The 27465-nt window shown below is 29.7% G+C and overlaps 3 protein-coding genes across 11 annotated transcripts; all 3 read left to right on the top strand.

Moving 5' to 3' along the window:
• Positions 1–1108: 1108 nt before the first annotated feature.
• Positions 1109–5468, top strand: LOC110626105 (5-oxoprolinase). The gene is made up of 2 exons (XM_021771848.2): positions 1109–1257; positions 1455–5468. The coding sequence occupies exon 2, from the start codon at positions 1511–1513 to the stop codon at positions 5315–5317; it is 3807 nt and encodes a 1268-aa protein (XP_021627540.1). The 5' UTR covers positions 1109–1257; positions 1455–1510; the 3' UTR covers positions 5318–5468.
• A 4797-nt stretch (positions 5469–10265) lies between these two features.
• On the top strand, positions 10266–13872 carry LOC110626107. 9 transcript variants are annotated; one of them, XM_021771856.2, is made up of 4 exons: positions 10266–10393; positions 11083–11253; positions 11439–11489; positions 11573–13872. In XM_021771856.2, exons 3-4 carry the CDS (start codon positions 11477–11479, stop codon positions 13699–13701), a joined length of 2142 nt encoding a protein of 713 aa, XP_021627548.2. In that variant the 5' UTR covers positions 10266–10393; positions 11083–11253; positions 11439–11476; the 3' UTR covers positions 13702–13872. The 9 variants fall into 9 exon arrangements, with proteins under 9 accessions (XP_021627548.2, XP_021627542.2, XP_043817969.1 ...); XM_021771850.2 differs by having other exon boundaries at positions 10493–11253; XM_043962034.1 differs by lacking the exon at positions 11083–11253 and adding an exon at positions 10520–10641 and having other exon boundaries at positions 10289–10393.
• Positions 13873–14937: 1065 nt separating this feature from the next.
• LOC122725149 (disease resistance protein RPP8-like) lies at positions 14938–18695 on the top strand. The gene is made up of 2 exons (XM_043962033.1): positions 14938–18337; positions 18449–18695. Exon 1 carries the CDS (start codon positions 15019–15021, stop codon positions 18304–18306), a length of 3288 nt encoding a protein of 1095 aa, XP_043817968.1. The 5' UTR covers positions 14938–15018; the 3' UTR covers positions 18307–18337; positions 18449–18695.
• Positions 18696–27465: the final 8770 nt, after the last annotated feature.

The following is a 27465-nucleotide window of genomic DNA, read 5'->3' as shown; positions in this document are numbered from 1 at the left end:
ATTTTAGTATAATATATGGGAAAATTACTTTATAATCCCTGAGATTTAACGTAATTAACACTTCTGTCCCTCTATTTTGGCGACCCAACACTTAAGTCCCTCACTTTCTTTTCTGTCCAAATTCATAGTCCTTCGTCCAAAATAGCCGTTTGGGACATGTGAATTGACAAAATTAATCATCTTCTTCTTACCCTTTCTGTAACTTTTTCTTTTTCTTTTTCTTCTTACCCTTTCTGCAACTTTTTCTTCTTCTTCTTTTTTCTTCTTCTTCTGCTGGAATTTTACATTGAGAGAAGGGTATTTTAGAAAAAAATTATCACATCTTACTTTTAATTCTTTGACCAAACGGTTTAAATGGACGAAAGGACTACGAATTTGGACGGAAGAGAAAGTGAGGGACTTAAGTGTTGGGTCACCAAAAATAGAGAAATAAAAATATTAATTACGTTAAATATGAGAGAATTACAAAATAATTTTCCCATAATATATTCATGTTCTCTCTCCTTTATCCCGCTTGTGGATTATCCTTTTCATCAGTGGGTCAGTTGTGAGTAATTTTTGTTTTCTCACTCTTTGATAGCAATCGTGCTGTTTTTGTGTGGGTTTTCTTTTGGATTGTTATTTTTGGTGTGCTTTTATTTTTATTTTTTCCTTGTGTTTATGTGTTAGTTACTTGCAGATTTGAAGGACCATCCCAATATGGGTTTCTGAGGCTTTCTTTCAGGCCAGGGGTGAAGTCAAAAAAATTTTGTAATTTTTTTTATCAATTTTAAAAATATTTATTAAATACATAAAATTTTCATGAATATTTTATTCGGTGTTATTTCTAGTAGATGAGTCCATGTAATATTGAAAAATATCACTTCTTAAATGAAAATTTCTTATTTCATAAATAGAAATATATATATGATTTTTTTTAATTTCAGAAAATTTGAGTGGCATATTATTATTATTTCAAAAAAATTAATCTGGTTAAAAAAAATTTTCACATTATTCTAATAATTAATCCTAATTATTTGATGCAGTACAAACGACGTCGCACAAAGCAGCCTCCAAGATTCACGGCATCTTCTGCTCAACTGTTCCGGTGGGCTCATCGTCAAAGTTGAATAATTAACAGCTAATAATATGTAATTATTATTATTAGTTTATGTTCTCCTAGTCGATTCTATTCTCTCTCACACACTTGCTCAGGCGCTTGGTGTGCCTTATATCGAGCTCAGCTGACTCGAGCGATCATCGCCGTCGTGAACCCAGGTACGATTTATTTCCTTCTTTTTTATTATCAAAAGAAATCGTTAATCCTCGTTTTGGATAAGACTTCACGGTAAAGGCTAGAGAATCCAACTTTGTATCATAGGATCAGGGGCTTTACTTGAATTTAACTCACAAAATCAGTACATTTGATTGTCTGGCTGGCTAAACGATGTTTTTCTTTCTGGGTTTTCTTGTAGGTTTGATTTTATTCGGATACACCTAGATAATTTAATTTCTGAGTCTTGAGGTTGGAATGGGGAGTGTCAATGAAGAAAAACTCAGATTTTGCATTGACAGAGGAGGCACTTTCACTGATGTGTATGCTGAAATCCCTGGCAATCCTGATGGCCGAGTTCTGAAACTCTTGTCCGTTGACCCATCGAATTATGATGATGCTCCAGTAGAAGGGATTCGTAGGATACTTGAAGAGTATACTGGAGAGAAAATTCCAAGAACTTCAAAGATTCCCACAGATAAGATTGATTGGATAAGGATGGGTACAACTGTGGCCACTAATGCTCTCTTGGAAAGAAAAGGTGAAAGAATTGCTCTTTGTGTGACTCGTGGGTTCAAGGACCTGCTGCAGATTGGTAATCAAGCACGGCCAAATATCTTTGACCTAACTGTATCAAAACCCTCGAATCTTTATGAGGAGATCATAGAGGTTGATGAAAGAGTTCAGCTTGTTCTTGATGAGGAGCTAGTTGACCAAAATTCTTGTTCACCACCAGTAGTTAAAGGAGTGTCTGGTGAGCTTGTCAGGGTTGTGAAGCCTCTTGATGAAAAAGCTTTGAAACCTCTATTGGAAGGCCTATTGGAGAAGGGAATTAGCTGTTTGGCTGTTGTATTGTTGCATTCTTACACTTTTCCACAGCATGAAATAGCTGTGGAAAAGTTAGCTGTGAGTTTGGGTTTCAGACATGTTTCCTTGTCTTCAGCTTTGAGTCCTATGATTCGAGCTGTCCCTAGGGGTCTAACAGCTAGTGTGGATGCTTACTTAACCCCAGTCATTAAAGAGTACTTATCAGGATTTATTTCTAAATTTGATGAAGGGCTGGGGAAGGTGAATGTTCTATTTATGCAATCAGATGGAGGACTTGCACCTGAAAGTAGATTTTCAGGACATAAAGCTGTTCTATCAGGTCCTGCAGGAGGAGTTGTTGGTTACTCTCAGACTCTTTTTGGACTTGAAACAGAAAAGCCCCTTATTGGGTTTGATATGGGTGGTACATCTACTGATGTAAGCCGATATGCTGGGAGTTATGAACAAGTTATTGAAACCCAGATTGCTGGCGCCATAATACAGGCGCCTCAGCTTGATATAAATACTGTTGCTGCTGGTGGTGGATCAAAGTTGAAGTTCCAATTTGGTGCTTTCCGGGTAGGACCAGAATCTGTGGGTGCTCACCCAGGGCCAGTTTGTTACAGGAAAGGAGGGGAATTGGCGGTTACAGATGCTAACCTTATTCTAGGATTTGTTATTCCTGATCATTTTCCATCCATTTTTGGCCCCAACGAAGATCAGCCTCTAGATATCAAGGCAACTAGAGAAGAATTTGAGAAGCTTACGGAGCAAATAAATTCATATAGGAAGAGCCAAGATCCATCTGCAAAGGACATGACAGTGGAAGATGTTGCACTGGGATTTGTCAATGTTGCAAATGAAACAATGTGCCGTCCAATACGGCAATTAACTGAGATGAAAGGTCATGAAACAAGGAACCATGCTCTTGCTTGCTTTGGAGGTGCTGGTCCACAGCATGCTTGTGCCATTGCTAGATCATTGGGTATGAATGAAGTACTCATTCACAGGTTTTGTGGGATCTTAAGTGCTTATGGTATGGGATTAGCAGATGTTGTAGAAGAGGCACAAGAGCCATATTCTGCTGTCTATGGTCCTGAATCTGTCTTGGAGGCTTCTCACAGAGAAGATATGTTATTAAAGCAAGTAAAGCAGAAGCTGCAAGCTCAGGGATTCAGAGAGGAAAACATTACAACAGAAACATATCTAAATTTGAGGTATGAAGGTACTGATACTTCCATAATGGTAAGGGGACATGTAAATGAAGATGGATCTGTATGTGACTATGCTGTGGAATTTGTAAAGCTATTCCAGCAGGAATATGGATTCAAACTGCAAAACAGGAATATTCTTATATGTGATGTAAGAGTTCGTGGTATTGGAGTCACTAATATTTTGAAGCCACAGGTCCTGGAACCAATATCTGGCTCCCCAAAAGTGGAAGGTCACAACAACATTTATTTTGGGAAGGGATGGCACCATGCACCTGTATTCAAGCTTGAAAATCTGGGCCCTGGACATATTATTCCTGGCCCTGCAATCATCATGAATGGAAATAGTACCGTCATAGTGGAACCCAACTGCAAAGCTATTATAACCAAATATGGAAACATTAAAATTGAAATTGAGTCTAATATAAGCACTGTGAAAATAGCTGAAAAAGCTGCAGATGTTGTGCAGCTCTCAATTTTCAATCACAGGTTTATGGGAATAGCTGAACAAATGGGTCGGACACTTCAGCGGACTTCCATTTCAACGAACATCAAGGAAAGGCTAGATTTTTCCTGTGCTCTGTTTGGTCCGGATGGGGGACTAGTTGCAAATGCTCCCCATGTACCTGTGCACCTTGGAGCCATGTCAAGTACAGTTCGATGGCAGCTAAATTACTGGGGTGACAATCTGAATGAAGGTGATGTGTTGGTTACCAATCATCCTTGTGCTGGAGGAAGCCATCTTCCAGACATAACTGTCATTACACCAGTTTTTGATAAGGGGAAGCTGGTATTCTTTGTTGCAAGTAGAGGGCATCATGCAGAGATTGGGGGTATTACTCCTGGAAGTATGCCTCCATTTTCAAAGTCTATATGGGAAGAAGGAGCTGCAATTAAAGCATTTAAGCTTGTGGAAAGGGGAGTCTTTCAAGAAGAAGGAATCATCAAACTTCTGAAGTTCCCCTGTTCTGATGATTCCGCTCATAAAATCCCAGGAAGCCGCCGTCTTCAAGATAATTTATCAGATCTACATGCACAAGTAGCTGCCAACAAGAGAGGAATTTCCCTTATCAAAGAGCTAATTGAGCAGTATGGTTTGGACACTGTTCAGGCATACATGAACTACGTGCAGCTTAATGCAGAAGAGGCAGTGAGACAAATGCTCAAGTCAGTTGCTGCTAGAGTTTCTTCTCAATCAGCTAGATTTGGAGAAAATGCTTTGGTAACCATTGAGGAAGATGATTACATGGATGATGGGTCTGTGATTCATCTAAAACTTACTATTGATTCAGATAAAGGTGAAGCGATTTTTGATTTTGGTGGGACTAGCCCTGAGGTGTATGGGAATTGGAATGCGCCAGAAGCAGTAACAGCTGCAGCTGTAATATACTGTCTTCGCTGTTTGGTTGATGTTGATATTCCTCTCAACCAGGGCTGCTTGGCCCCTGTTAAAATCCATATTCCTTCTGGATCATTCCTTTCTCCAAGTGAGAAGGCTGCTGTGGTTGGAGGTAATGTTCTCACATCTCAAAGAGTGACTGATGTTGTACTTACTGCAGTTCAGGCCTGTGCTTGTTCCCAAGGTTGTATGAATAATCTCACTTTTGGGGATAATACTTTCGGTTATTATGAAACAATTGGGGGTGGAAGTGGTGCTGGTCCAAGCTGGGATGGGACGAGTGGGGTCCAATGCCATATGACTAATACCCGTATGACTGATCCAGAAATTTTTGAGCAGAGGTATCCTGTTGTTTTGCATAAATTTGGAATAAGAGAGAACAGTGGGGGAAGTGGACTTCATAAAGGCGGTGATGGGCTCGTAAGGGAAATAGAGTTCAGGCGACCAGTTGTAGTGAGCATTCTTTCAGAAAGGCGAGTTCATGCTCCAAGAGGTTTAAAAGGAGGAAAAGATGGTGCTCGCGGGGCTAACTACCTGATTACAAAAGATAAAAGGAGAGTTTACCTTGGAGGTAAGAATACAGTTGAAGTGCAGGCTGGAGAAATTCTTCAGATATTAACTCCAGGTGGTGGCGGTTGGGGTTCTTGATTATGCTGGGGTATAGTGCTGCATAATGAGTATTGTTTTCTGTTGAATTTGCTGTTTTGCTCGTCTTGATGTGGCAAAACTGCCTGATTGTTGCAATATAAACATGTTTTTTGGGAAACAAATAAATAATCAAAATTTTCCTTTCTTGCTATATTGATCTTTGTGCAATGAATCTTTTTTTTTCTTTTTTTAATTACTAAATTATGTTCATTTTCTTGTTTAAAGTTTGATTGAGGGAATGTATCATAGTGGTTAAAGTAATACAAGATATAACGAGTGTGCTGAAACTAACTTCTTGTTGCTACTGTAGTTGGAAATTCACATTAGAGTTGCTGCTACGCATTGGTTTCTTCAACAGAGTGAATGACAAATATGAATTTGTCGTATAAACTATAGATATTTTTATTATTATTTCCCTTGATAATTGACTCATTTTCCCATTCATTCCTTGTTAATTTCTTTAGATTGAAGCCCATGTTGGAAGTGTTAATGATCTTGCTTTCTCTTATCCAAATGAGCGATTAAATGTTTGTCACTTGTGGCAAGGACAGGGCTATTAAGGAGACACATATAAGAGAAGGAAGTAGGAGGAGGTAAAAGATTATGGAAGGGTCGAGAATAAAGTAGATAAAACATATACTTAGTCTAACAGAACTCGCAACATTTGTAAAACATATTTAATAATAGTTTTATTTATAAATATATTAAATATGGACATTATAAAAATATATATTTATAAAATATAATTATTTATAATTTTATTTTAAATTCGTAATAAAAAAATTAATGCTAATATATAAAGAAATTTATTATATCAGATAAAGATATATTTACCGTAAAATAATAATACCACTTATAAATATTAAATAATATATCTTTAAAAATTAAGTAATTTTATAAATACTGTTTGATGGAAAAAATTATAAACACTTTATTTTTAATATTTATTTATATTATTTATTTTTTTAATTTTTAAACTGTTAAAAAATTAAATAATATTAAAATATATAACCATACGTATTAATAGTTTATATATTTATATCCATTTACTGTATAATTATACTTAGTGTATATCTCTTTAAATAGATGCTCTTTATATTTTTAAAAAATATTTTTATTAAAGCTCTTAAGCAGCTATTATTATTATTATCATATTATTATTTTCATATATTCATATATATAATTTTATGATTATTTTTATATTTAATATTACTTAATTTTATAAATTAAATTTTTATATAATTTAAATATAAATCAATATTATCTATATATATATATATATATATATATATAATTATGTAATTTAAGTTGATTATATTTATATTAATATATTTATTTTATATAGTATTTTATATTTATATTACATGTATAGTATTTTTGTATAATATAAAATAATTTAATATAAATCAGATATTTAAATTAAAGCTAAATAATAATATGCCCTGCTCAATTTTAAAAGAATTTTAAAAAATAATTTTTTTTCTAACTTTTTGTGTTTGACAAAATTAATAGAATAAGAATTCAAAATAAATTTTCTCAATTTTCTTAAATTTTTATGAGAATTGATTTTAAATTAAAAGTAATTTTTCTCAAAATTATTAAAATTTTGTAAAAAACGATTTCACTTAAAATTATTTATATCAAATTACCTCTTGAAAAACTCTTTTTTTTTTCCTTTTTCATTTTACTCTTTATTTTTTTATTTATTTTAAATTTAAATTTATTATTTTTAATTAATAATTGTTCTTTACAAAAATTATTTTAATTTAATATTTGTCATCAATATTTAATACATTTATGATTAATGTAAGAAATTTATTTTATTATTTTATTAATTAAAAAATAATCTTTATATTTTTAATGATAAAAAATTATATAAAATTCAGATTTTAAATATTATAATAATAATAATAATAATAATAATAATTTATCAATAAATATTATAAAAATAATTATTATTTATGAAAATGAATATTTATATTTACTTAAAAAATAATAAAAATAATGAATAAATTAAATTAATTTAAATTTATTATTAATTTATGTATTATAAAAGAATTTACATAAATTCTGTTACATTAAATTAATTTAAACGAATGAATTCTTTCATAAAGAAAAATAAATTGAAGAATTTTTTTTTATAAAAATTATTTACTAAATAAAGATTATATGAATAATTAATAATAGTATATTAATAAATTTAATATAAAAATATGTATCGATATTATATAATTTTATTTAAAATTATATAATTTTAATAGAAGTTCACTTTTTTCCCATTTAAAAAGACTATTCATATATAAATTTATATGTTTATTATAAATACTTCAATTAATTTTATATAAAATTTAATATAAATATTTAAATAAATAATGATTAAACTTTATATTATATCGTCAATGTTATATTAAATACATTTTAATAATTAATTAAAAATTTTATAAATAATATTTATCAGTTATAAATAAATAAATATTAAAACCTTAAATTATTTTATATAAATAGTAAGAAAATTATAAAAAAAGAAACCAAATTTCAAGTGTTGGGATTCCCAACCTCCAACCAAGAAAGAAAGCCACTATACATTAACCAATGGACCGTCGGCCTACACAATCTCCTTACTTCTTTTTATGATGAAAGGCCAGTTTTCAATCAAAACAGTTGACTGCTTTTTTACAAATATGCCCTCGTTATGTAGTCCTTAATGTAACTGTTAAATGGGGGATCTGTCTTTTCATTCTTTTTGCACGCACTTGCCGAGACACAAGCTCAAAGCAATGTCGTTTTGTTCCTTGCTTTATCTGCGTGCCTGATGTTCTGCGACTGGTGCTGGGAATTGATTCAGGTCCATCATCCCTTCTAAAGATTTTCAGCTTTACGGGTGAGTAAAAAACTTGGTCACATGATTCATTCCCCTTTTATTCTAGTTCTGTTTTATCTGACGCATAATAGTCTCTCTACTATAATACTTTCTATCCTGTCACACTGATATATGCATATAAATTTTTAAAAATCCAATTTGTATCAAGTTATAATAAATGGAAAGGGCTGCAAAGTGATTGGATTTGCTGTCCGGCCTCCTGTTATGCTATTGGACCGATCTTCGATTTGTTGAGTTAAGACCCACATACGTTCTGACTCCCTCTTCATTCTCTTTTCGCCTCCGAATCCGGTCTGAAAAGACCGATCTGAGTGATCTTGGAGTGTCTTTCAAATTTTAGGCCGATCCTATTTTTTTAAGTCTGATTTGACTCAAAAATAATAAAACCAGCTATTATCAATATTTATTAATAATTTTTATCTGTCAGTATTTTTTTAGGGTATAACAAATTCAAAAATTTAAATTCTATAGATAAATTAGTTGTTGCAATTGCTACTTTTTAGTTTTGAGATAATTTAATTTCTAAACTTTTATTTTATTAACAAAATAAATTTTATTTTTCAATAATTATTTATTTTGTAATTAAGTAATTATATATTTTATAAATGTTAAATACTTTTATATTTAGGATATTTTAAATATAAAATAAAATATTAAATTTAAATAGAAAATTTATTTTGCTAATAAAACAAAATTCTAAAGATTAGCACACCAAATCATTATTAAAATTAATTGCTTGTGAATTTACTAATAGTAATTAGAGATGTGCGGTTTCGATTTTAAAATAATTTTTTATAAAATTAAAATTGAAAATAGGTTTTTCAAATTTTTTAGAATCAAATAAGAATCAAAATCAATAATTTTCAAACTCTCAACAAAAAATTACCCATAAAGTTTTCAAAAATTTTCTTATAATTTTTTCATTAAAAAAAACTCTAATTAAAATATATTATAAATTTATTTAATTTTCTTTATTTTCTATAAATGACATAGTTTAGCATGAAAATAATTATTTTTTAAAAAATAGTTATAATTATTTTAATTTAAAATAAATTATAATTAATAAATTAAATTAACAATTGATAAGCGATTAAAATATATAATAATAATAATAATAAATACACATATATATAATTATTTTAATAATTTTTATTTTAATAGTATAATTATACTAATATGGAAATGGTATATATACAATCTATTTAATTTATCTAAATAGAATAAATTATAATCAACTAAACAAATTAGTCTAATAAAATAATAAGAAATATTTAATAATTAAAGTATTGTAATTATATGTATATATATTTTTATTTAAATTATATAATATATAAAATATATTATTAAAATTATAATATCATTATAAATTTTATATATATATAAAATTAATTTTATATATGTATATATATAATTAATTCAATTTAGTTCTGTTTTTAATAAAAAATTAAAAATAAAATTAAAAATAAATAATTAAATAAATTTAATTTCTATATTATTTTTTTTTAATTTTATTTTAATTCAGTACGATTTTTCAATATGATTTTGGACCTCCAAAAACGGTATATAATCCTATTCATATCCTATTCATAATGTAAAAAAAAAGTGAAGTAATTAAAATTCTGAATATTTTATTTGAATCAATAAATTTAAAATAAATTATTATTAAATTCTTGAATATTTGAAAAAGTTATTAATGTGTTTTTATTTTAAAATTATACAATTAAAATATTTTTATATTTTATAAAATTAATCTTTTTAATTATTTTTTTAAAAAATATTAATAACTTTAAATATTTATATTATTTAATTTATATTATTTTAATTATACATATTATTTAATTCATATAATTATAAATATTTATATTATTTAGTTTTTCTTATTAAGACTAAAATAACTTGATTAATAATTTTTTAATATAAAAATTAAAGAATTAAAATTTATAAAATATAAAATATTTTAATTGAATAGTTTTGAAATAAAAATTAATTAATAAATTTATTGAAATTTTAATGACCTGATAGTAATTTTCCTATAAATTTAAAATCTTTTTTGAAACGGCGTCGTAGTTTTCGCTGAAGCAAATGCTTAGACTGTTAGACCCATGGGTCCTGAAAGAGCTAAGAAACCAAGCAGAAACTTCACAAGGATGAGGAAGCTTAGAACACACGCATGGCTTGATTTCTCACGACGAAAGGTAAAAGGTTTCCAACTTTCCCATTTCTTGATGCGTTTTGGCAACTGAAATTTAACTTAAATTTTACAAGAACAGAAATTTTGTCTGTTTTTCTGATAGCTATTGTAGAAACCTTTGTGGTGGCAGCTAAGGAGCTTGGTGCCAAGGAAAATAAATTCTTTTTGGAGATTCTGGAATCACCAGAAATGGGAAGAAATGAGGAATTCTCAAACCCATTATCAGCTTTTTACTAATTATGCTATTAAGATGTATTGATACGCTAAATCTCGCAGTGTTTCCTTGAGTTGTGCATTCGTTGACTTCCTGTTGTTTGTGGGTTTCATTTATCTTGTTGCCTTTGTTCTTGATTCTGTATGTTTAATAAACTTGATATGCTTTTCAAATTACAAATTTAGCAATTCTATGAAAGTGCACTTTGCAGCATAACTATTATTCTGTCAATGTATTTTTAGATTTCTATCTATCAAATACTTAGGAAGTGTACTGTGTGTTGAAATTTGAGCAACATTCTGAAGATTTCTGGTTTTTTATGAATCTGCTACCCAATAAAATCTTTGTGATTTTAATTTCTTTTAGGAAAGGAGGACTAATAATTTTGTTTTTTTGTTTTTTTTTTTCCTTTTTTCTCTTTTGGGTTTGCTGCGAGGAATTGTGACATAAACTAATTTACAACTCAAAATATCATCTAGGTGTTTACAACATTTGTATGGATTATTGGAGTAATGCCAAATCTTTTGAAGTTCAATTGTGAGTAATCAGATGGCAGACAAACGCCCCTGAAGGAGCAGGGGCAGTTCCTTTTGATTTTTAGGAAGAACATTTAGGGTTGAGGTTGTTCCCAGTTCATTATTATAATCCAGGTTGGTAGTCGCTACACTTGTGCATCTTTAGATTTAGTCCGCATGCATTATAATTTAGATGGAAAAGGATTGGAAAAATTCTCATGAATAATGTTGAATCAATATCTTGATTGCTTTTCATTTATCTTTATTGGAATTTGCATGTTTGAAGCCTTGAGTACCACTTTCCTTTTCTCTTGAATCAGGTTGCTGCACAAGTAAATACTAAAAGAGTAGAGCAGCCATGCTAGCTACTGGTATGCTTATTGCTTCTCTGCCATTGCCCATATATCAATATTCTGATCTTAATTCTTCCATGACTAATGTTGCATGCCTCCAGTTGTTGGCAGTTTGATCTTCATTAACCACAGGGGGTTGGTTGAAATCTTCCCTCAACGCATACGGAACCTTTGGAATGAATGGGAGCTCCGTGGAGCAGTTATTGTCAGCCTCTCTATGCAGATTGTCTTAATTTTATTGGGAAACAGAAGAAAGTACATCGCGAGAGATTGGCTGGCAATTGTTGTTTGGCTTGTTTACCTGTCAGCTGATTGGATTGTAAATGTTTCACTTGGTGTTCTCTCCAATACAGAATCAACAGATAAAAATGGTTTGCTGGATCCGAAGTATGTGATAATGTCATTTTGGGCACCATTTCTTCTTCTGCATCTTGGTGGTCCTGACACCATTACAGCCTACTCAATGGAAGATAATGAATTATGGATGAGGCAATTGCTTGGGCTATCTGTCAAGTTTGGGGGGGCATTTTATGTCTTAATTAGGTCATGGATGGGAAGTCCATTTAACTATCTAGCACTTCCAATGTTCATAGTTGCAATTATAAAGTGTGGGGAGAGGACTTGGGCTTTACGATATGCGAGCAGTGACCAGTTCAGGAAGTCCATGGTTCCTCGGCCTGATCCAGGACATAGTTATGCTAAATTCATGGATTATTACACTTCAATAAGAGCTGAGGGGCACAATGTATCACTGGAGCCAGTGATTGATGAAGCTTCCATTGTGCTGCGTCAATCTTGGAAAGCTGTAGCAAACAGTATTGTCCCTGATGCTGCAATCTTGCAAAAGGCTGCATGTTTCTTTGGAACTTTCAAAAGGTTATTTGCCAATCTCATCCTCAGCTACCAGGATCTGGAGAGTAGCAGGTCTTATTTACATGGTGAGCATATGACTTGGGAGAAAGCTTTCAAAGTGATAGAGATTGAGGTTGGATTCATGTATGATTTGCTGTATACCAAGACAATTGTCATACATACATATCTCAGCAGTTGTCTTCGTAGTATCAGTTTATCTTGTACCATTTTCGCTCTCGTAGCCTTTTTTATAATCGATAAGTCTTCTTATTCGAGAGTTGACAAGAGCATAACTTGGCTCTTGCTGTTTGCTGCTATCGCTTTACAAGTATATGAGATAATTGTTCTACTTTCCTCAGATTTGACATTACTTTGGCTAAGCAAGCACAAAAATCCATTGGTGGATCGCATCTACAAGCCCATCTGCTGTCTCCAGTCACTGTTGCAATCTTTTTATATTACACCTGCTGCAAACAAGAGATGGTCTAATTCCATGGCAAAATTCAATCTGATAAGAATTTGCCTTAATGATAAGCCAATCAAGTTCAGTGGAATCCTCAAGTTCTTATGCATTTATGAGCTGTTAGAGAAGCAGCAATTCAAAGCCTTGGATAATGTTTCCGCCGATTTGAAAAGGCTGGTGTTTGAACAGATTTTGGTGAAATCTAGGAATGAACTGGACATAAGTCTTTCTAGGCAATTGTGTGCTCAAAGGGGTGATCAGATACTCAGAGAAATGGATTGCTTTGACAAGATTGGCTGGAGTGTTGAAACAGAATTTGATCAAAGCATTCTTCTATGGCACATTGCCACCGATCTCTGCTTCTACATTGATCTTAACAAAAAGTCCAATGTAATTGAAACCCCGCTATGCAAAGAAAGCAAATCTTTATCAGAATACATGCTGTATCTTCTAGTTATGTGCCCTTTCATGCTTCCTAATGGGATTGGACAGATCAGATTTCAAGACACCTGTGCTGAGGCCACCCAATTTTTACAAGAAAAAAAGCACATCTCAGATGAAAACAAAGCTTGCACTGCATTACTTCAAGTGAACACTGATATTCTTCCATCTCAAGTGAAAGGAGATAGAAGCAAGACAGTGTTATTCGACGCGTGTAGGCTCGCCAAATCCTTGCAGGCTTTGGAGACAGAAGAGCAATGGACAAGTGAGAAGAAGTGGGAGATGATAAATCATGTGTGGATAGAGATGCTTTCTTTTGCTGCAAATCAGTGTGGATCAATCAACCATGCCAAGCAACTCACAGGAGGAGGGGAGCTGCTCACTCATGTCTGGCTATTGATGGCTCATCTGGGTATCACTGAACAATTTCAGATTTCTAAAGGCAATGCAAGGGTGAAGTTGATTAGGAGCTGAAGATTCCTGAGGATAAAATCATTGTTTGTAATTGGTGAAGAAATATTATTTAGAGCCAGGTGGTTTTCTTTGTCTATTTAGGCATGGAAGAGCTGTATATACCACTCGTTTTTTAACATAAGTTGGTTGTTGTAATGGAGAAATGAGAAATAATATGGGAAAATTTTTTCAGAAAAAATGTTTCTAACCTTTGGTTGATGTGTTGAAAAATAATTTATATAAATATAAAAAATATAAAAATTAAAATGTAATTTTTACTTAATAAGTAAATTATTATAATTTACTAATAATATTAAAGAAACGACATTCTTTATTAAAAGATTTTTTTTTATTATAAATCAAAATATAAAATTCAAATTGAAAATGCCTTGCAGTGTTAAGGAGATGAAAGTATTAAATTATCTTGGAAAATATTATAAGTGTTTAGTTGTTGAAAATTTTTTTCAGTTTTTTTTTTTTTATCTCTAATTCTATTTTTATTTACTTTGTTTTATTCTTTATAAAAAATTAAAAAAATGTGTGAAAATTATATTTAATTAAAAGAAATTTAAAAATATGTTTAAATTATTATTATTTTTTGTAGAAATACGTTTATTTTTTTATTATATTTTCTATTTTTATTTTTATATTAATTTAAAATAAAAAGAAATATTCATACATTTTATATTAATTTAAAATAAAAAAATATACATCCTACATAATTATTAAAATTATATTTCATTTATATAAAATCTCTGTATAAAAAATTTCATATATTTTTACTTTGAAAAATATGTTTTTTAATTTTTTAATATAATAAAAAATATAGAAAATAATTATTTCAGAATTTTCTATTTATTTTATAAATTTTAAAAAATAAAAAAAAATTAAAATAAATATATTTTTTATTTTTTTGAAAATTAAAAAATTAAAAAAAAATATATATTTTTTTTATAACTAAACACACCCTTAATGTTTTTAAATTCTTTTTATTTGGAATAACCAAAAAAAAAAAAGTGAAAAAGAGGAGGAAAAAAAAAAAGAAGTATTTCTCCTTCCCAAGAACTAAGATTGTTTGTATTGAAAATTCTTTATTTTAAAGTTTTTTTTGGCCTTTTCAAATTATGAGGGTATTATAGTAATTACAATTTTTTTAGCGAAAAATTTAATTTTTTCTATAATTGAAAATTAAATTTCTATTTTTTTTCTTTCTTTCTCTTTTCTCTTTATTTCCCGGGTGAGATTCCATTGGAAAACTAAGAAGTAAGAACGGCACCAACAAACTTTCTAGAAAGCAAGTCCACTTAGTCGACCAGAAAGCAACTCGCGAATAAAGAAATGCTCCTTGTGAATAAAGAAGAAGAAGAAGAAGAAACTATTGTTTTTTCAGAACTAGCACAAGCATTGAGGAAACCGATTGTGAGAAAAATTGAAGAAGAAGAAGAAGCATTAAAGAAACCAGCGCAAATGGCGAGAAAAATCGTATTGTCTGTGTTGGGAAAAATTTCCAACCTTCTTATCCAAGAGTCAGATTCACTGCTTGGAGTAGAAGATCAAATTCAATGCATTGAAACCCAATTGAGAAAGAAAGCTGATATTTCTGATAATTTTTTTGGAAAGACGGCTTTCATAGAAACAGTTTACGATCTTGAAGATGTGATTGATCAGTTAATTATCAAATCAGCCCAGAGAAGAATCAGATATGCTTGCATTCGCTCTGTTATGGCTTTCGTTCATCTGCCAATGTCTTTATTTTATATTTTGGCTCTTGTTGATTTGCTAGATTGTTACAGGCTTCGTGAGAAACTGGAACAGATTAAGATTACAATTTCCAAGCCTCGATTTATTTTTCATTCTGGTTACTGGCACAAGTCCTTTGGCATATACGAAGTGGGCATTGGCTTCTCTGTAATTTCTCCTGTTATGGGTTTGTTTGAGGCCTTAGCCACTCAGCAGGAGCTTCGTCCTGATGTGCGACGGCAAGCCAGGAGATTAAGAGACGAATTCAGGTATTTGCAGGACTTTCTAAAAGATGTTGAACAATCAAAAGAATTAAGTGAAGCAGGAATGGCTTGGATGGAGGAACTCTGCGATGTTTGTCGCTCAGCTGAGAATGTTGTTGGTTTCTTCATGCATCAGATGAAGAACGGGAGGAGAGGACCTTTCCAAAACTTGGTATGGGCTCCCCGGCATTTCATTTCCAAGCATAAGCTTTTCCAGCAGATGGCCCGGATTAATGATAAGATCCGTGATCTTTCTGGTAGAGGACATGACGCTATTGCAGTGTCAAGGAGTGACAATTTTAAAAGCTTATGTCAAAAGGGAAAGCCACATCCTCTTGATGCTGATCAACTTGATATAGTTAGCTTCCATGAGGATGTAGATGCAGTTATGGCACAGCTGCTGAAAGATGACCCTCGCTGCATCAACATTTCAATTGTGGGGGTCCGAGGCGTTGGAAAGACAAGCCTTGCAAAGTTAATATATGAAAGCCAGACTATTGTAGACCATTTCCCTCATCGTATCTGGGTGTCTGGAGCAACCGGGGTAGACATCATCCACCGGATTTTAGGTATTGAACAATCAATTTTTTATGGTTATCCTTGGCCTGAAAAATATGTATGCGAATTGAGGCAGGCAGTGAATGATTTCTTCTTGGATGAGAAGCATCTCATAGTTGTTGATGACTTGTGTTTAAAGGAAACTTGCAATCCAATAGAATTCTTGAGAAACATGGGAAGAGTCTTCAATGACATATCAAATGGAACAAGACTTCTTTTCACAGTTTCCAATTTGAGGAAAGCTCCACCAGTTACTGAAACTAGTTTAACTTACAGACTGCATCTTCGAAGCCACGACGAGAGCTGGGCGCTGTTCAAGCACGCTTTGAAGGTAAACATCTTCCCAGAGATGGAGAATCTTAAAGGACACATCATAAGAAAATGTGGGGGGCTGCCATGGGTAATTGTGAAACTAAGTGAACTACTATCACAAAAAGATGCAACTCTAAAGGAGTGGTCAAAAGTTCTTGACCACTTATATCAAGATCAAGAGCCCTGGTTAAAAATCCTAGATGAGATTAACAAGCATTTACCTTTGTATTTGAGAAGATGTCTCTTTTATTTTGGATTATTTCCAGCAGGCTTTAAGATCCCTGCAAGAAGATTGATTGCCTTGTGGGTTGCTGAGGGTTTGGGGCGCCAACAGAGTAATGAACAATCCCCTGAATATGTTGCAGAGGCATGCTTGATAGAGTTAATGAACTATAATATGGTTCAGGTGACAGAAAAGAAACTCAATGGGAAAGTTAAGACATGTTGCCTACCTGAAGCTCTGCTAGTACACTGGTTCTCAAAAGCCAAGGAAGCTAATTTTCTTCAAGGTCATTCTGACGTTTCCAACTCCAACATAGGTGTAATACGCCGTCTTGCTGACCATCTTCAGCAGAGTGATGCCATCTTTGATGATATTCATGGTTACAGCAATGCTTCCTTGTACTCTCGCTACAGAGATGTGGTCTCCTTTTTATCCTTTGATACACGAGAAGGAAGCAGACCTGGAGAAGATATAGGGAACTTTCTCGATAGATCCATCTCAAGCAAATGCTTCCGGTTCCTCTGGGTGTTGGATCTGGAAAATGTATACAAGCCAAAACTGCCCAAGGCAGTGGGTCAATTGACTTGTTTGAGGTATTTTGGCTTGAGATCAACATACCTGGAGATGCTTACTGTGTCCATCAACAAATTGCTGAACCTTCAAACACTGGACTTAAAGCGCACTTTCATCGACACTCTTCCCAGTTCAATATGGAAGATGCAAAAGCTAAGGCATTTGTTTCTTGATGAGAGTTTCCATAATGCTTTGCGTCGACAAGAAGACAGCTCTCTCGTGGACCTTCAAACGCTCTGGGGTGCATTTGTGGATGAGGATAGTCCTGTGAGAAATGGCCTGGACACTTCATTGAATATTACAAAATTGGGAATGAAATGTAAGATATCTGTGCCCTCTCAAAATGCAGCAATGTCCTTACAACTGGATAATGTGGCCAACTGGGTTGTAAAACTAAAACAACTTCAATGCTTAAGGTTGAAATCATTTGATGAATCAGGCCAGCCATGGGATCTGCAGTTGCAGTCTTTGATAGAGCATGTGAAACTTTCCAATATATATTTGGTTGGAAAGCTAAAGAATCAGCACCTTGTATCTGAGTTACCAAAGAGCCTGATTGAACTCACCTTGTCAGCATCCGGATTAGTAGAGGATCCAATGCAAGCATTGTACAAGCTACCCAACCTCAAAATCATTAGACTCTTGTCCAAATCCTTCATTGGAAAGAAAATGCTCTGCAGTTTTGGAGGATTTCCAAAGCTTGAAATCCTAAAGCTCTGGGAGCTCGAGCTGCTGGAGGAGTGGAATGTGGAGGAAGGAGCACTGCCTAGCCTGAAAGACTTGGAAATCAGATCCTGTAGAAATTTAAAGATGCTTCCTCATGGACTTCAGCATGTTGGGACTCTTCGTGAATTAAAATTAACAAAATTGCCAATGGTATCATCAAGGATTAAGGATAATCTTGGTGGGGAATGTGATAAGATTGCTCATATACGCCATGTGTGGAAGGAGGATTGATAATCCTTAGCAGAAGTCCAACCAAGAATGGGTATATTTTCTCTGTTTATCTAACATCTATAGCATTTGATATATTAGAATTTTTTACTTAATTATCATGATAATAATTATTTTACCAGTGTTATATTGCTGATTCATTCAGGATATGTTCTCAAGGTCATGATTCAGAGGAAATCAAGTGAAATGATGGCTCATTTTCCAATATTATTTTGTGTTTTTTTCTGTTTTTATTTTCTTTTATTTTTTCTTTTCCTTTATTCAGTTTACAGATCTGTGTAATTTAAGTGTAATGTAATTTTTCCTGTATGCTTTCCAAGTGGTTAAAGGTTCAATTTCACCCTTATACTTATTGGTAAAGTTTAATTTAGCCTTTGTTTTTTTTTTTATTAGTTCAAAAGTTTCAATTTTAAGCTTAATTTTGTTGAAGACTTTATTTGTTTGTGGAAAATAATTTATATGCAGAAATTATTTTTTATGAATAATATTTTGTATTATTTTAATAAAATAATTTATTTTTTATTTTTTAATTTTAATTTAAAAAATAAAATATATTAATAAATTTATATATTTAAATCTTAATAAAAATTTTAAATGCAGTAAATAATTTAAAATAGTTTAATTTTTTTTTAAAAAGGAAAGTCATTTTTAAATGATTTTAATCAATGAAATATCTTTCATTAATTAATCTATATTATATATAAAAGTGGAAAGAGGAGGGATAATATGATTGCCGGTTTTATATTATATTTTTTAACTATTTACGATTAATTTTAAATTTTAAAATAGATAATTATTTTATTATTTAAATAATTTTTTAAAATAGTTTTAAATATTTATCATTTTTTCAAATGATGAATTTTTTATTTATGAAATTAATTAATTCTATTTAATAATTATACAGGATAATTATTAAAGATTAATAATTTTGGTAATATTTAAATTATTTTTTTAGATAAGATTACTAAAATAATAAGTTTGAATACTTAGTTAAAAATATTAAAATAATTATCATATATCGTATTATTAGATTTACATTTAAATATTAAATAATTATAAAAATAATATAAAATAAAAATTTTATTAATATTAAATTATTCAATAATAAGTAGTTTTTCTAATTACTAATAATTATATCAAAATAAAAATTAAATATTAATTAATTATAAAAAAGAATATAAAAAGAATAGTTTTGATAATATAAAATTATTAAATAATGTGTTGATCTTTTAATTATAATAATTATATTTTATTTTTAAAGTAAAAATAATAATTATTATTAAAATTAATTTAAAATTAGTAAATAAGTATATAAATTTTAAGACACTCGGCTTAATGGTGAGTGTATTTGAATAAATTTAAAAGATATCAAGTTTTACTTCCCAATCCTTCAATTCTCACAAAACAGATAGTATATAAATTTTAAGATGTACATAAATAGTAAAAAAATCAAATTTTACTATTAGAAATTATAGGATAATAAATGATAATATAACTCGGATAATGATAAATTAATTTTTAATTAAAAATATTAAAATATTAAAATATTATAGTAATATTAAATTATTAGATAATAAGTCTAAATTTATAAAATTAAAATTATAAGATAGTAATTAAAAAATTATCAACTATATATATAAAAAAAATCTAAAAAATTTTATAGTATAATCTAAAAACTTCTTTATGTAATTATAAAAGATTAATAATTTTAATTATATAAAATTATCATACAATAAGTTGTTACTTTAATTATTTATTATTATATTTAAATGTTAAAGTAAACAATAATTTTTATTATCTCCATTTATTTAAATCAATTAAATAAATATGTAAATTATTTTTAATGTATTAAATTAAGTTTTAAAATAATTAAGATAATTTATTTATTATTTTTATTATTTTTAGTACATCTCTTTATTCTAAAAATTTTTTAAATAATATTTTAATTTATAAATACTAATTATCTTTAACATGGTTTTATTTTGTTTATACTTTTATAATTAATTTGTTGATGACATTATTAATATGGAAAAAATAATAATAATCAATAAATAAATTATTTTTATTGATAATTTATAATTTTGATAAAAAAATTTAAAACTATTAAATTTTATTGTTGGTTGGATTACATAATTTAAAAATTTACTCAGCCAATTAAAAAATTAATATTAGCTAATTTTAAAATAAATATTATATTTTATTATAAAAAATATTTTCATATATTTTATATTTATTTTCTTATTATAAATTTTATAATAATTTATTTTTTATAGAAAATAAAAATTGAAAGTATTATATTTAAAGTTGATATATTTAAGTATTCATTTGAAAAGAATAATCCTACTATTTACTTTAATATTTTACAAAAAATTTGAATTAATTAAGATTTTATATTGTTTTATAACATAAATCAAGAAGCTTAAGTTGATAAATTTTGGATTAATTTTTTATTTTCTAAAAATATGAAGATTTTTTTAAACTTTTAGAATAAATTGAACTCGAAATTTATGGATTCATTTGAAAAAAATAAGAATAATTGCCTACTTTGAATGGTTTGGTTTAGGGATCATAATTCTAAACTAAGGGATCATGATATTGATATCATGGAAATCACCTTTGCCTAATCAAGCGGCTTGGTTTAAGGATAATGATTTGCATAGGGAACATGCTATGATGGAATGAAAATTATTTAAATTTGATGTAAAAGCCTTTTTGTTGCTGGTATCACAGCCTCCCTCCCATCCTCTTTTTCTCATTCCAAAGGATTGAGATCCATCGTTTTCTTTCATTTTTTTGGTGATGTATGTTTCTTTTGCTGTCTGGTGGCTACTCTTTTCTTCTATATTTTTGAAGGTTTTTTTTTAATTGATGCTTGACTCCTTGCTTTTTTAGTATGTTGTTTATACTTTGACTATATTTTTTAGAGTTGAATATTTACTTGCAGTTTGACCAAAGAGAGAGATGATCGAAAAATAACACGATGCAACTATCGCTTTTCTTTAGGCGGATCTTTAATTTTCTGTTAATATTGGATGTATTTAAGGTTTTATCTTGGATTTCATTACTCTTTCCAAAGGATTGAGATCCATTGTTTTCTTTCAATTTTTCGGTGATGCATGTTTCTTTTGCTGTCTGGTGGCTACTCTTTTCTTTTGTATTTTTGAAGGTTTTTTTTTAATCGATGCTTAACTCCTTGCTTTTTTAGTATGTTAGTTTATACTTTCACTATATTTTTGGGAGTTGAATATTTACTTGTTTTTTGGCCAAAAAGATGGATGATCAAAAAATAACACGATGCAACTATCTGTCTTCTCTAAGCGGGTCTTTAGTTTTCTGTTAATGTTGGATGGATTTAGGGTTTTATCTTGGATTTCATTTCTCTTTTCAAAGGATCGAGATCCATCGTTTTTTTTTGCAATTTTTCGATGATGCATGTTTCTTTTGTTGTCTGGTAGCTACTCTTTTCTTCTGTATTTAAGGTTTTTTTTTAATTGATGCTTGACTCCTTTCTTTTTTAGTATATTGTTTATACTTTGACTATATTTTTGAGAGTTGAATATTTATTTACTGTTTGGCCAAAAAGAGAGATGATCGAAAAATAACACGATGCAACTATCTGTTTTCTCTAAGCGGGTCTTTAGTTTTCTGTTAATATTGGATGGATTTAGGGTTTTATCTTAGATTTTATCTGGTTATCTTTTTATTTGAGTCTTAGTAGATTTATGATGATTGTATAGACTATTTGTACTTAAATTTTAAGCATTTTGCTGTGATGAAATATATTTTAGAAAAAAAAATAAATAAATTTTACCTTTAATTCCTTTTAATTACTCTATGCATGTACCAAATTAAAGGAAGAAATCTATGTAAATATTTCATCAAATGGCTTGTGAGGAGAGAGTTTGATAGTCTTTCTCCATAAATTTAATTTAGTTAAAAGTTAAATTTATTTTTAAATTATATAATGAATAAAAAATATCAAGTTTTATCTTTTTATTTAAATTTACTTTTAATTATTATTAAAAATTAAATAATTTCAAGTAGAGTTTGATAAAGTCATTCTCTATTATACATTGATTTCTTTGGCTTTGGCTCAATTATAGAGGGAGGAATTGGAAGTGATATCTAAGAAATTTACTATATGAAAGCAAAGAAGAAAAAGAAAGACTTTGAAATGAATAAAGCCAATTCATTGACTAATGACTACCTTTTTTCATTTGGGATCTTTCCCTTGCATCTTCTTGTGGAAGTTTAGAAGATTTTGATTCAATTTTTTATATGAATTTTATTAACTCCTTTATTTTTTAAAATTACAATCAAATAACAGAAAAATTGATATATTTTCTTCAAAACATTCTGACAAAAATTTTTTAAAAAAAATTAAAATTTTATAAAAATTTAATTCAATTCAATTTTTTAAAGTTTATTGGTTGAAATAAAAGAAATTTTTTTTGGAAACATAATTTTTTTTAAATTAAACCAATGGAAATTTCTAAAGTTTTTATTAATAATACCTCTTAAAAAAGAAATAAAAAACAATGTTCTCTAAAAAAGTATATAAAGCTTTGGCTTTGCTTAACTTCTTGCAAGAGATGAGTTGAATGACAAATAGTAGGAAAAAGTGGAGACAAGTAAAGAAAAGAAAAAAAAAATACTAATTATTTTTATGAATATGATTTTAAGAATGTCACAATGGATTCCCTACATATGAAAATACTTTAAATTTGTAATGATTTGAATATTTAATTAGCATTCAATTATTTTTATAATGAAAAAGCAAAATTTATCTGCCAATGTGAATTGAGGAAGAAAAAGAAAAAGAAAAAGGATCATGATTAAAGTGAAGTTGGAAAAATGTATCAAAAGTTTGAATAACAAAGCCAAGGTATATAACCTAATGGAGGGTTAATTTTTTTAATATTTGTAATTATTTAATTCTTTTAATTTGAGTTAATTTTTTTAATTAATAGTTGATTCACGATAAATTTAATAAAATAATCATTTTATTAATGAAATAAAAATTAAATTGCTTATAAATTATCATGTGAATTACTCTTACTTTTTTTTATTTCATTAATTTATTGCTTGGTTTAACAATTACCATAAGACGGTTAATTTTGTAATTTTTTTAGAAAATTAGTCATTAATAATTAATGACGGTAATTAAAGAGTCAAAATTAGTAACTTTGAGGATTTCTTTTTTTATCAATGTATATAATATTGCATTTTTTAAGGACTAGAGTTCGATTGATTCATCAAATAGAACCAATTATTAATCCAATAGAAAGTTCATTCAACTAACCCAAACAACCAAGCAAACCAAATAATTCACTAACTCTGAAAATTAAAACAAATCAAACTGATCAATTAAAACTAAAATCAATAGAAATCAAATGATGATAAAATCAATCAATAGTAATGATCTCACATCATAACAAAAACTGACCCTTCACCACAATCACTGAATGAAAATAAAGCACTAGCATGTAAAATAGCAACACCATTGAAGGGGTGAGCTATTAAATTAGCTTGTTTCCTTATTCAAGATAAAGTCCACCCAGATTCTTGAGATAATAAATTCCTATAATCGTCATTAACTTGACCAAATTCAAAAATATCAAAATGCATGTTTTAAATTGCATCTACAACAACTTTGGTATTCATTTCAAAACTTACATTCGCTATCTGCTCACGACTTAGCCAACAAAATGACTCACGCAATGCTAAAGCTTCTAGTATAGTAATGGGGAGAATGGAATCAAAGTAACCTGTTAATCCCATGAGGAAATGACCTCGATGATCTCGTAAAACTGCTGCATAGGTAGAACGCCTACTCTGATTTTGAATGCCAACATCCACATTATATTTCAACTTATCATAGTCTGGTAGAGTCCAAGTGGGAATCGAAACATGTCTGCGAATGTTCTCTATCCTATCCTAGCATGAAAAGTCTTCCATTCACTCAAAACATTAACCCAGCTTCCACTACTTCATCTGCACTCGACGATATATTATATCATAGGAGCCAATTACGTCGTGTCCATATACTCCATGCCACAATACAACTTTCTCCTTTAAGTCTTGTATTGAAGTTTGCCAAATAAAACTCAAAAAATCATTGACATTATTGTGTGTTAGTGTATCTGTATGTAAGCCAAGCAACTGCCAATAGCATTGTGTGAACAAGTGAGGAAAACATGGTGAGTGTTCTCCACATTTGAGCAATAAATACAGTAAGCATTAATATCAATGATTTTTGCCTAAGATTTAATTTTGTTGGCAAGATCCCTCTTAATAATCTCCTTAAAAAGTTCTTGAATTTTGGAGGTACATGGAGCTTCCACTCACCTGGCATAGCATAATTGGCTGCACTATTATCAACATAAACAACAACATAATAGCCATATTTAACATTATACTTTCTTATCTTATTAAAATGCCAAATTAGTTTATTTTCTTGCTCAGTTATGCTCAAATGAATCTTGAAGATCTATTTTACATCCGTGGGGAGAAAGAATTCTAATAGGAGATCGCCTGATTAACCCAGCAACAGTAAGGTTACTTTCAAACCCTTACATCAAGACCATTACCTATTCTCCATCTTAATCCTTTAAGCAACAATGGTTAAGCTTGCAATAAGCTTTTCCAACAAAAATGGGGATTAGACCCTTCTTTTGCAAACAAAAAGTTTACTCTTGAAAAATATTTTGTTTTGAAAATTCCACTAAATAAAGCATTTCAGTTAGTAATTATCCTCCAATTCTGCCTGCGAAGCATTTGTATATTAAAATGATAAAAACTTTGAAAACCCATCCCTCCTTATTCTTTCCCTAAACACATCTTCTCCTAGGTTAGCCAATGGATCCGTCTATGTCCATTCTCTTTGGAATCCTATCGGGAAGAGTTTATTATTCTTTAGAGCTCCTGACATAAAGTAATAGGGAGTGAAAACACTCATACAATAAATCGAAATTGCTTGTGCTACAAATTTTAATAAAATTTCCTCACTTGCACTTAAGAGAAATCTTCCATACCAGCTATGAATACGCCTCCATGCTCTTTTTTTGAGAAAATAAAAAACTTATTTTTTTATTGCATCCTATTAATAGTAGAAGATCAAAATATTTGCTATGATTAAGGGAAGATAAGACCCCTAATTCTCTAAAAGCCGCATTTTTAGCTTCTTCATCCACATTAGAGCTGAGAAAAAATCTAATTTCTGAAAATTAACAACTTATCTTGAAGCACTCTCATAAATCTGGAGGATATTTTTGACATATCTGCACTCCCGTATTGTTGCTCGAAAAAAGAAGAAACATGCAAAGATCCATCTTAAAAGTAAGAGTCTAGGAAAATTATCAAAAAATAAGTCTAATATAAACTCCCCATAAAAAAACGGTGCTAGAAACTTAAAATATAAAATCAAATTAAACAATAAATAATAAAATGAAAAAAAAACAATGAAATGACTGAAAACAAAATCAAAACCTTCTTCAGCAATGAAAGTGAAAAAACAACTTCAGAAAACAAAGGCTGGTATTTGAACAGATTTTGGTGAAATCTAGGAATGAACTGGACATAAGTCTTTCTAGGCAATTATGTGCTCAAAGGGGTGATCAGATACTCAGAGAAATGGATTGCTTTGACAAGATTGGCTGGAGTGTTGAAACAGAATTTGATCAAAGCATTCTTCTATGGCACATTGCCACCGATCTCTGCTTCTACGTTGATCTTAACAAAAAGTCCAATGTAATTGAAACCCCGCTATGCAAAGAAAGCAAATCTTTATCAGAATACATGCTGTATCTTCTAGTTATGTGCCCTTTCATGCTTCCTAATGGGATTGGACAGATGAGATTTCAAGACACCTATGCTGAGGCCACCCAATTTTTACAAGAAAAAAAGCACATCTCAGATGAAAACAAAGCTTGCACTGCATTACTTCAAGTGAACACTGATATTGTTCCATCTCAAGTGAAAGGAGATAGAAGCAAGACAGTGTTATTCGACGCGTGTAGGCTCGCCAAATCCTTGCAGGCTTTGGAGACAGAAGAGCAATGGACAAGTGAGAAGAAGTGGGAGATGATAAATCATGTGTGGATAGAGATGCTTTCTTTTGCTGCAAATCAGTGTGGATCAATCAACCATGCCAAGCAACTCACAGGAGGAGGGGAGCTGCTCACTTATGTCTGGCTATTGATGGCTCATCTGGGTATCACTGAACAATTTCAGATTTCTAAGGGCAATGCAAGGGTGAAGTTGATTTTGAGCTGAAGATTCTTGAGGATAAAATCATTGTTTGTGATTTAAATTATAATCAAATATATATTTATATTCATGAATTGTTTCATATTAATATATTAACCACTTGAATTAATATCGTAACATATTATAATCTAGAAGTTTTCCTAAATTTTTCATAAAATGGTAAAAATTTGAAGTTCAGTTCATTGGGTTAATTTGAAGGAATAATTACAAAAAAATTATCCCATTATCGGTATTTTTTAGTAGGATATTGTGATTTAATTTGAAAAAAATATTTGGTTTTATTTTATTAGAAAAGTGCTAAAAATGCGATTTTTCTCTAATAAATGTTGATATAATATTTAAAATTAAATAAATATAATTTTTAATTAAAGTATTTTAATTCTTAATATTTTATAAAATATATAATTAATTTTACATATTATTAAATTTAGTTATAAAATTTTATTTTATAATAAAATAATTCATTTAATTATAATTTATCTCAATATTCTTACAAATCACCCTAAAGATTATAATGACTTATAAATAAATATTTATATTTTTTACAATCTAATCTCCATATTTATTAAATTTAATATCTTATATTTAACAACAAATTAATGAAATAAAAATTAAATCAAGAATATTAACATAATATACATCTAAATTTAAACTCAAAACATTTTTCTCTATGTAACTTTTCTTTTTCAATGACTTCTTTTTATTTAATTAGGACCAAAAAGATGATAGATTTTTTATATAATTTTTATGTTATTATTTTTTATATATAAAATATTAAAATTTAATAAATATAGAGATTAATTTTCTCCTTCCCACAAAATGAGATTGTTTGTATTGGTTGGAAATGGAGAGACCTAAGATTGTTTGTATTGAAAATTCTTTAGTTTAAAGTTT

The sequence above is a fragment of the Manihot esculenta genome, chromosome 11 (assembly GCF_001659605.2).
Source record: "Manihot esculenta cultivar AM560-2 chromosome 11, M.esculenta_v8, whole genome shotgun sequence".
In the NCBI taxonomy this organism is placed as follows: Eukaryota; Viridiplantae; Streptophyta; class Magnoliopsida; order Malpighiales; family Euphorbiaceae; genus Manihot; species Manihot esculenta.
Note: the sequence above shows the minus strand (reverse complement) of the source record. Positions and strands in the feature narration are given on the sequence as shown.

What these genes read in the sequence shown, in the direction of transcription:
- LOC110626105 (XM_021771848.2), top strand. Translation starts at nt 1,511, where the DNA reads ATGGGGAGTGTCAATGAAGAAAAACTCAGATTTTGCATTGACAGAGGA.
- LOC122725149 (XM_043962033.1), top strand. Translation starts at nt 15,019, where the DNA reads ATGCTCCTTGTGAATAAAGAAGAAGAAGAAGAAGAAACTATTGTTTTT.